Genomic DNA, 10,674 nt, shown 5'->3' on the forward strand with positions numbered 1-10,674 from the left:
AGCTAAACCATGTTCCTCAGCACCACATCTAAACAGCTTTTAAACACCTCCAGGGACGGTGATTCAATCACCCCCCTGGGCAGCCTGTGCCAGTGTTTAATGACCCTTTCAGTGAAGAAGTTTTCTTTAATATATAATCTAAGCTTCCCCTAGTGCAACTTGAGGCCATTTCCTATTGTCCTATCAGCTGTTCCTTGGGAGAAGAGACCCACCTCCCCTGGCTCCAACCTCCTCTCAGGCAGCTGCAGAGCCAGAAGGTCTCCCCTCACCTCCTTGTCTCCAGGCTGGACATCCCCAGCTCCCTCAGCTGCTCCTGCTCACACTTGTGCTCCAGCCCCTTCCCCAGCTCCCTTGCCCTTCTCTGGACACACTCCAGCCCCTCCATGTCCTCCTTCTTTTGAGGGGCCCAGAACTGACCCCAGGATTGGAGGTCCACCCTCACCAGTACCAGCACAGGATGATGATCCCTGCCCTGGTCCTGCTGGCCACACTGGTCCTAATACAAGCCAGGATGCTGTTGGCCTTCTTGGCCACCTGTGCACACTGCTGGCTCATGGTCAGCTAGTCAGTGACACTGCCCTTCTGTCTAGCTGAAGCTTTGTAGGAAACCAAACAGGGCACACCAGTAGAGACAACTGTAGTGCCAACACCAGAAGTCCTGCTGGAAGCATATGGCAGCAAGAGCTGTGTTTCTGCCCTTAAGGCTCAAGTCAGTCTCTCCTCTACAATGCCCTGGTACCACCTGTACTTACACAACTGAACAGCAGGTTTCATTTCATGCTAGCACTGGGACAGACTGCCACCCCAGCTCTGCAGTTCTTCTCCCACAGTGGGTACTTGCTAGTTTCAGACTTTTTCTCCAGAGTAGTGGGAAGCTGCAAGTTAGTGACCAGCTCACACAACAACCCCTTGATCAAGTCCTTAAAGATCTACTATGGGAGTTCCTCCAGTGTGATCCACCTGAGTCGGACAGCTTAGGTGCTGAACCCCCCCAGACCTTCAGTCCCACAGCACCTACCCTCCGTGCCTTGGCAGTGCAGAACATATCTCATTATATCCAGATTTTCATAGACTATCAGTATCTCTACTGCTCCCATTTCCAAAGCTTTTAGTGTATCTTCCACACCAAAACAGTACTTCCCCGTGTCCTGACTGATCTCATCGAAGTATCGTCCTGCAGCCGGGAGGGAAAGACATTGTCATCAACTCTGACCAGGCCATGGGGATTTTTAACAAGCCTGACTGGAATGCAGGAAGAAACTGGAAAAGGAGACTGCAATGCTGGTGAAGGAAGCAAAGGGTATGGAAACAACTCCAAGTGTGTGGGTTAGAACATTCAGCAGCAGGAGGTTAACTCCATCAGACACTGCTCTGTCAGGAATCTCACTCCATGGAAAGGTACCCCCAATTAGACTAACCCACCAGTAGGCACTAATTAACTTCACTCTCTCCCCTCACCTCCTTGTCTCCAGGCTGGACATCCCCAGCTCCCTCAGCTGCTCCTGCTCACACTTGTGCTCCAGCCCCTTCCCCAGCTCCCTTGCCCTTCTCTGGACACACTCCAGCCCCTCCATGTCCTCCTTCTTTTGAGGGGCCCAGAACTGACCCCAGGATTGGAGGTCCACCCTCACCAGTACCAGCACAGGATGATGATCCCTGCCCTGGTCCTGCTGGCCACACTGGTCCTAATACAAGCCAGGATGCTGTTGGCCTTCTTGGCCACCTGTGCACACTGCTGGCTCATGGTCAGCTAGTCAGTGACACTGCCCTTCTGTCTAGCTGAAGCTTTGTAGGAAACCAAACAGGGCACACCAGTAGAGACAACTGTAGTGCCAACACCAGAAGTCCTGCTGGAAGCATATGGCAGCAAGAGCTGTGTTTCTGCCCTTAAGGCTCAAGTCAGTCTCTCCTCTACAATGCCCTGGTACCACCTGTACTTACACAACTGAACAGCAGGTTTCATTTCATGCTAGCACTGGGACAGACTGCCACCCCAGCTCTGCAGTTCTTCTCCCACAGTGGGTACTTGCTAGTTTCAGACTTTTTCTCCAGAGTAGTGGGAAGCTGCAAGTTAGTGACCAGCTCACACAACAACCCCTTGATCAAGTCCTTAAAGATCTACTATGGGAGTTCCTCCAGTGTGATCCACCTGAGTCGGACAGCTTAGGTGCTGAACCCCCCCAGACCTTCAGTCCCACAGCACCTACCCTCCGTGCCTTGGCAGTGCAGAACATATCTCATTATATCCAGATTTTCATAGACTATCAGTATCTCTACTGCTCCCATTTCCAAAGCTTTTAGTGTATCTTCCACACCAAAACAGTACTTCCCCGTGTCCTGACTGATCTCATCGAAGTATCGTCCTGCAGCCGGGAGGGAAAGACATTGTCATCAACTCTGACCAGGCCATGGGGATTTTTAACAAGCCTGACTGGAATGCAGGAAGAAACTGGAAAAGGAGACTGCAATGCTGGTGAAGGAACCAAAGGGTATGGAAACAACTCCAAGTGTGTGGGTTAGAACATTCAGCAGCAGGAGGTTAACTCCATCAGACACTGCTCTGTCAGGAATCTCACTCCATGGAAAGGTACCCCCAATTAGACTAACCCACCAGTAGGCACTAATTAACTTCCCTCTTTCCCATGTAAGATTTTGTTGCTGTTGCCCTCTTGTGTTTTCAAATCAGCAATGTGTGTCTGCTGACAGTCAAACCAGACATCATTCCTACTGTCGTCTTAAAATGAAATGTACCTTAACTCTCATCTTGCTGAAGATTTAAACAACCTGAGGTGATATCCTTTCCCCTTCTGCCCAAATGTCCCCAGAAGGCCTGAAACCAAGGGGATCTCCCATGAAAAGATAAACAGAGAACATCTGAGAAATTGGGGGGGAACAAAAACAACAAAGAAAAAAAAATAACCCAAGCAAACTAAAAAACACCACAACAAAAGCCCCACTCGTTAAGGTCTCATTAAGTCCTGCAACATTTGAGTAGGTGTCCAGGTCATGGGAAGAACCACAAGTCACGCTCTGACCAAGCTGGAAAGCTCTGCAGGGCTGCAGCAGCAAACAAAGGCCTTACCAGGAGGCCTAAAACAAGATCAGCATATTCAGTCAAGCATATTTGAACATGTAGCCACATACCTATTAGTTTCTTCTCCTGAATGAATTTCACATTGGAGAGGACCTCAGTTGACAGCTCAATTGCTTGATTGAATCCATTTTCTCCTCCATATGAAATGTCAACTAGTTTGAGCACTTTGGATTGCAACCTCTACACAATAAAAAGGAGACATGAATAAGAGTATTGCAAAGCCCTGCCATGAGGCTCCTTCATAAAGCCACTAGAATAAGTACCTGGCAAGACTGACAGCACTGATCTATTTTGCTTCACTTGCAAGCACAAGTTCTGAGTCAGAGGGACCTCAATGCTTAATATTGAAGCACAATTTTCAGGCAACAGAGACACAGAGATTAGGTTTACTGGAGTCTAATTCCAATAAAGCTTCTGCTTTAGATTTGGGCACATGAAGAATGTGAATGTCAGTTCCAAACCAGGCAGGAAAGGATTCTTATTAGCACTGTTACTAAAAAAAGGAGATATTCCCTCCTTGCAGGAGGTATTAGGAAAGAGAGAGCTCTTAAGCATACATCAGATTTTTAGTTTTGATCATATCACTTAAGACAACAACATCACATTTCTCCCCAAATGCATTTTATACAAGAGCTACTACTATGGGAAAGTTGGGGAGGGACTTTTGACAAGGGTTTGGAGTGAGAGGACAAGGGATAATGGATTAAAACTGGAACAAGGGAGATTCAGGTGAGACAGGAGGAAATTCTTCAGTGTACAGGTGGTGAGACCCTGGCCCAGGTTGCCCAGAGAAGCTGTGGCTGCCCCATCCCTGGAAGTATTGAAGGGCAGGATGGATGGGGCTTGGAGCAACCTGGGCTGGTGGGAGGTGTCCATGCCCATGCAGGGGGGTTGGATCTAGATGATCTTTAAGGTCCCTTCCAACCCAAACCAGTCTGGGATTCAATGTTACTACTGACAAGCTTAAACATTTCGGCTTTACTTGGAAAGGCCACTCACCTGATCAAACATGTCAGATTGACTTAATTCAGTTTTGAAGTCAGCTGATCCAGCTAAAACGAGACCAGCCACGTTCACCTTGTCTCCAGAGATGAAGAGCTGCACAGCTGTCTCTGCCACCTTCCTCACATAGTTGTGTCGCTTCTCCATCCTCAAGCGAGCAAAACGCAAGGCAGACTGACCTCCTCTACCTTTGGGGAGAACAGATGGGAAGTCATTCATTTCAGGAAGGTTATTACAACATGGTCCCAACTGGGCCCTGAATAACTGAAGCCAAGGGCAGGTGGAGCCTTCAGAAAGAGTTTGCCACCAGCAGAGCCAGAGGCACTCACTGACACTGCACAGTGAAGACAGAGGGTTTGTTGACAGGAAGGGATTTTTCTCAACACATCAGGGTTTTCTTTCTTTTTATACAAACTTGCAACTCTCTATAGAAATTCTGAACATCTGTGCAAATTTTTATGTCCTGTACCTTCATTAAAAGCAATTTGTTTCGTTACACTGTGACACTTTTGTCACACTGATGTAATGCAGGCCAGCAGTCTCAGCTGAAACTAACTACAAGAGAGGTTTCTATTTAATTTTGTCCCATCCAGCTCCACAGAGAAGGGCAGTAACCCAGGAGCAGCAGACAACCTGCTGAATTCTTGAGGGGCTCACTGCAGCACAACATCACAGCATAGACCTAGGATTTTGCTTGCTCCATTAGGCTTCTGTGCTTCTTGCAAGGAACAGCCTCCTGCTTTTCACTGTGGTTTGCATGGGACACCATCAGATGCAAGATTCCAAGACACTACCAAGTGATATTACTACTTGTGCTAGTCATGTTAGTTTATGTTGAATAGTTCAGGCTGTCCCAAAAAAACCCAAAAAACACCACGTAAACGGTCACAGACCTGTTGGAACAAGTCCAGAGGAGACAACAAAGATGATCCAAGGGCTGAAGGAGCTCTCCTAGGCTGAGAGAGTTGGGGTGTTCAGCCTGGAGAAGAGGAGGCTGCAGAGACCTCAGAGCACCTTTCAGTGCCTGAAGGGGCTCCAGGAAAGCTGTGGAGGGGCATGGGACAAGGGCAGGGGGTGATGGGACAAGGGGCAATGGCTTTAAACTAGTGCAGGATAGATTTATGTATTTAGATTAGACATTAAGAAGAAGTTCTTTACAATTAAGGTGGTGAGATACTGGAACAGGTTGCCTAAGGAAGCTGCAGCTGCCCCACCCCTAGAGATATTCAAGGTCAGGCTTGACAGGGCTCTGAGTGACCTGATCTAGTCAAAAAGGTCCCTGCTCACTGCAGGGCAGCTGGGCTAGATGACCTTTAAAGGTCCCTTCCAATCCCACAAATTCTATGAATCTAAATGCACCAAGAAATCAAAAGCACCACTTTAGGATCACCTGCAGGTTACAGCAATCTGTAATCTGTGATCTGGCTCTGCAGTCAGATTGTAAGGGAGCAAAGAGCTGACTAGAGGTAACCACCTACAGCCCAAGTTCCTTGCTTCTTCCCTCACATCTCACCCCACAATATCCTTCTGCAAACATTCTGGGAGAGACTAGTGCATTACCATGCTTCTTTGGAAGATCCACAGTGAATTTGTGCAGGACTTCTCTTGTGTTTCCTTGCAGAGTCCCAAAGAGGGCCCCACTACCATCTATTACGATAAAGCCAAACTTGCTGTCGTCGGAAAGCAGCGCTGTCAGGGCCTGCAACAGGAAACCAAGTCAGCAGCAAGCCCCAGCTTAGGGACCAGAAAGGCTACCAGAACAGCACACCTCAAGGCATTTTAGTTCCATCACAGCTCATTGTTATTTTTACAAATGAACTAGAGGAAGATGAGCAGGTTCAGGAGCTGAGATGACCCCTGGTTACCAGCTGAGATGACCCCCCGATTACCACACAAGGCTGCCAAAGAAAACCAGTGTCCAAGGTTGGTAACTATTTTCACAGTCTTACCAGCTCATCACATGGTGTCACAAGCAGGTGTAACAGCAACACCCTACAAATCAGCTCTGGAAAGTGTTAAGTGACACCTTTCCAACGCTGCACCACCTCTCCAGTTTTGCCAGCCAGAGGAGTCCTCTTCCTAGCATTCCAGCCAGGAAAGCAGAGCTTGCTTAGCTCACTGATCAGGCAGTTTTACACCAATACAGACCAACTTTTAACTGGCCAACTACCACAAATACCAGTTTGCTGCACCTGCTGACTTCAACACACCCAAAAGGGAGAATGATGAAATCCACAGGGGCTGTGACAAATTCAGCCTCAGAAGTAACAGCAGCAATAATTGTCCTCTGTGTAACTGGCTACAGAGAAGACATCCATAATACTTGATGGAAAATGAAATTATCCTTCAGTTTTCTTCCCTTTAAACACAGTTAAATTAATCCTGTAAGGTCACTGAAGTTGACTTAAGAACTAAAGCACTGATTAGTATCAAGGCTTTTGAGTTACTTTTGTCCTCAGCCCTGGTTCTGGTGGTGTGGGACACAAACACTCCTTTCCCCAGGGAATCTGTCAGCTACTGCTCCCCCAGGGGCAACCCAAAGGCTCTGTACATTCAACACACAAACTCCTGTTCACTTACACATGCCCAACAAAAGTAACAGCAAGAATTCCCTTTCTGGCAGGCTGGAAAGCTTGTCACATTCCAGATTGCTTTAAGTCACCAGTTTAATAGTGCAAGAGTGATGGTGTTGGTCTGCTGCACAGGACCTCTGCCTGCATGCCTGCCAGCTTAATTATTGGGCTGAATGGGAAGGATAAAAACCATCAGGCATCTTTATCCAAAATCCACACAACCAAGTCTCCAGCTTTCAAGCTTAAAAAGAAACAGACACTAAGGTTTAATGGATTCTACTGGCCAAAATAAATATGCTGCATTAATTCCTCAGCAGTGGGATGAATGAGAGGTGGAAGTGGGATATTACATTGCAATCTATTTAACTGGGACAGAGCCAAGCAAATCGTGTGACTGGAATGAATGTTCCAGCCAAGGTATCAAAATAAGTCAATGTAAATCCTACCCTTCAGACACACATCAGGGCTCATACCCCTCTTGGGAAGTCACTTCAGTTGCACAGAGGCAATAAAATACCTAGAGGAAATCTTATCAAGATTCTCTTGCCAAGCAGCAGATGACTACAGCTCTGATGTTCTTGATTCCCTCATATTTTAATAAAGTATCCAATGATCAGCAATTCCTTCAGTTTCCCCTTCATTAATGCTATGTCAGCAATCCCACTCTTTGACCTATCCAGCACAAAAAAGGGACTATTGCTTTTATTCTGTTCCTTCAGCCTAGGCTGATTTTTTTTCTTTGCAACTTCAGCCCAAAGGTGCAGATCAGCTCCTCCTCCTGCTCCTCAACATCTCCCTACTTTCACAGGAAATCTGTTGATGGGCTGAGGCAGATGCTCTAGCTGTTGAGTTCTTGTTGCATGTTGGGGGAGAACCACTGGGTTATAAGCATGGCTCAACAACCAAGGGGGATAGACAAATCAAGATTTCAGTGCTGATACCAGCTCCTTGCTCAAGATAACACACAACAGGTTTTTACAGCTAGATCTGATTCTGCAGAGCAGACAATACCAGGTAAAATAATCCCATCCTCAAAAGACACAGGAGAGCAAACAGCCCATGCAGAAAGGTGCCATCAGCAATCACATCAGCAGTAGTAGCAATTACCACCAACTCCTCTCAGGTTATTGCCACTCTCCTGCTGAGCAATGTTACACAGCAGCACCAGTGTATCTACAGCTGCCTCCTGGGAACTGCCCACTGGGCAGCAGCTACATTTTTGGTATTGAATCAGTGCCCTGAGGCAGTAGCTGCAGTGAAGATCAAATTCATTCCTTTCCTGATAGGACAGGAGACATCCCACCACCATCCACCCACTGCAGGGACAAATATCTTCCTTGGCTTTGCACCTCTGGTTCTCTCCTAAATTCCCCATTTACCTCTTACTTTCCACTGCCTGTGGCCCTGTGGGCTCAGCAGAGCTCAAGAGCTGAACCTGTGCGCAGCTTTGTTATTCCTGGTAGGTTAAAGGTGTGTTGGAATGTCATCCTTTGTGGGAAGACAGAATAATAGGGATGTGCCTCTCCTGTGCAACACAAACACCATTCCTTCCTGTACTCCTTCCAACCTTAGAACTCCATCTTGGATCAAATCTCCAAAAACCCAAGCAAACAAGCAGAGCTTCATCACCAAAGGGCCTGTCACACCCATGTCACACAGGTTTGATGACAAGAATGAAGTCTCAGTCCACACATTTCTTGTGGTGAACACCATGGACATGAAAGGCAAGGCAGTCACCTACTACAAACATTGAGACCTCTCCAACTGCCAACAGAGCCAGAACAGGCTTAGATGCAATAAACTGACTTTGTGCAGCCAAGACAAGTACAACACACATTCGTTTAATTATGCCTGAAGCCATTCATTTAACTAAGAGAAGCTGCTGTTGGATAAAACCAATCCCACTTTACCCTAGAGAGATTAGGCAATGCCAAACTCTCCATCAAGGGTCTCAGTTAACACATCTGATATCAAGACTGGTAACACTAATATTACCTTGGCATTACTTTAAGGCCTGGCTTGGAACAAGATCTCTGGACCTCTAAAGTTAAGGGAAAAAAAACCTGCCTCCAGTTAGAGAGAAAAGCTTCTGTCTGTGGGTTACACACACTCAGCAGTTACTAGCTGGGTCATAAAGTCAGCTGCAGTAGGAGCTGGGCAGTATCTGAACTGCTTTCAGCAAATATCACATTTCTGAGTACCAGCCAGCTAGAACCCATCCAGTGGCTTCATTAGCAGGATGTCTTAATTAAAACCTGCTGTTCTACATACTTTGGACTCAAGAACACCAAGGATTGTTACAGTGGGTCTAGCAAAGCAGCCTGACTTGGACTTACTGCAAGACCAGGAGACAAAAGGAGACTTCTTACCTCTGTGTGGAATTTGTTGTCACACAAATACAACGACGTATTGATTGGTTTGAAAGGTTCAAAGTCAATGTTGACTTTCTTCTCTTTTCCTTCTTCTGTCACAATTGTTCCACAGTAAACAACCAGACCATTTGGAGGTACTAGAAAAGGACACAAAGCATTTTTAGATCATGATGAAATATTGAAAACTGTACTCATCAGAAACTAACTTCTAGGCCTTGAGACTTAAGGAAGGTTTGAAACTGAAGTTCCCAAGCTTTTTACTCTCCATTTCCCCCACCTCATTCCCTCTCAGACTTCTGCTATGGAAAACAAACTAAATTAGTGCATCTCTTCTGAACAGCTTGGAGCAGGAAGCTAAAGGTAACACTGATGGAAAGACCTGCAGAAAGGCTGCAAGAACAAGTACCTGTCTCTTAAACCCATGAGTTTGCAAGCTCCCGGAATCCAGAGAAATGCTGAAGTCTCCAAAAAGCTTTCCTAGTCCTTATACAGCATTTTATAGACCCATCATCTCCATGAAGGCCCCTTGCCAGTGTAAAGAGAGTAGGGAAGAACTATTTTCCAGTACTCATTTTAGATGGCCTGGGTCTATTTCTTCCCAAAACTATGGTAGCTGCCCAAGGAATACCTAAGTCTGCCTGATGGAAAACTGCTTGTTTAATGAAAATTAACTACTGTGCAAGAGCTCTTGAGGCTGTTTAGAAGGCCAACGTTGCTCCTAAGGCCAAGTTTAGAAGAGTCAGCACTGCTAAGGACACAATCAGAAGCTTGTTCATTAAAGACAAGGACTATCTCACTATTCTAGCCCCAAGGTCCACCCCTGACATAGTCATCCATGGGCAACATACCTGGAACATCAGTGCAAAACAGCAGCACAAGCCAACAAATTTGATTAACAGAAAACTGCACAGTGCAGAAACTTAAGGCTGCTTCTGAGTAAGGGAAGTTTGCCAGCATCCATACAAGCTAGAAGTTACCTTTGTTATAGAGTTTCAGTCTTTGCTGTACAGATGTGATGGCTCCCAGGACTGAAAGGCGGTTCACTCGAGACTTGATGTTGGAGGCGGTGCCGAACTCATCCGCTAACATTTTTGCCACTCGTGAAATCTGGTCTTTGGGGGGAATGATCAAGGATATCATGCTGGTACCATTGCTGAGAAAGGAAAAAAAAAGGGGTTGTGAGTAGCCACTAGCCAAAGCAAGAAGTGTATTCATACCATGTCCCATGCATGCAGCTGTCTCTGCCCACCCCTGCCCTGCTCCACGGATGCTTCACATCACTGTTGTCCCTGCAATTCCTCTTCAGCTGGGAAATAATGGGGAAAAAAGGAAACAAAACCAGCTCTTCAGAGGATTGCACTCCATAACTAAGTATTCAGGTTAGCTACTACCAAGTAAGCCTTCCAAAAGCTGCTAATTTAACCTGGGATACTGCTCTGGAAAAGAAGAACATGGACAGGCTGGGGGTTGCAAGCTAAAGGCATGTAAGCAGTCCCCAGCTTTAAAACAATGCAGCCACATACTTCATGGACATTTTTAAGCCCATTCCATTTGTTCTCAGACAGCTGGAGCACAAGCCAGGCCAAGTGCTGTTTTAACACATTGTCTTCCTCAGACTTAGAGAGAAAACTCA

General features: G+C 46.4%; 1 protein-coding gene across 1 annotated transcript; it reads right to left on the minus strand.

Moving 5' to 3' along the window:
- Window positions 1-1,018: 1,018 nt before the first annotated feature.
- On the minus strand, window positions 1,019-10,188 carry ETF1 (eukaryotic translation termination factor 1; the record flags this gene model as incomplete). Its single annotated transcript, XM_009999766.1, has 7 exons — window positions 10,019-10,188; window positions 9,039-9,178; window positions 5,657-5,795; window positions 4,094-4,284; window positions 3,145-3,274; window positions 2,208-2,363; window positions 1,019-1,174 (listed from the first exon to the last, which is right to left on the minus strand). Coding segments are annotated over exons 1-7 (1,075 nt in total), but the record flags the coding sequence as incomplete, so codon positions are not given.
- Between the last annotated feature and the right edge of the window lie 486 nt (window positions 10,189-10,674).

This window comes from Chaetura pelagica, unplaced genomic scaffold (genome assembly GCF_000747805.2).
Source record: "Chaetura pelagica isolate M959 unplaced genomic scaffold, ChaPel_1.0 scaffold706, whole genome shotgun sequence".
Taxonomy (NCBI): Eukaryota; Metazoa; Chordata; class Aves; order Apodiformes; family Apodidae; genus Chaetura; species Chaetura pelagica.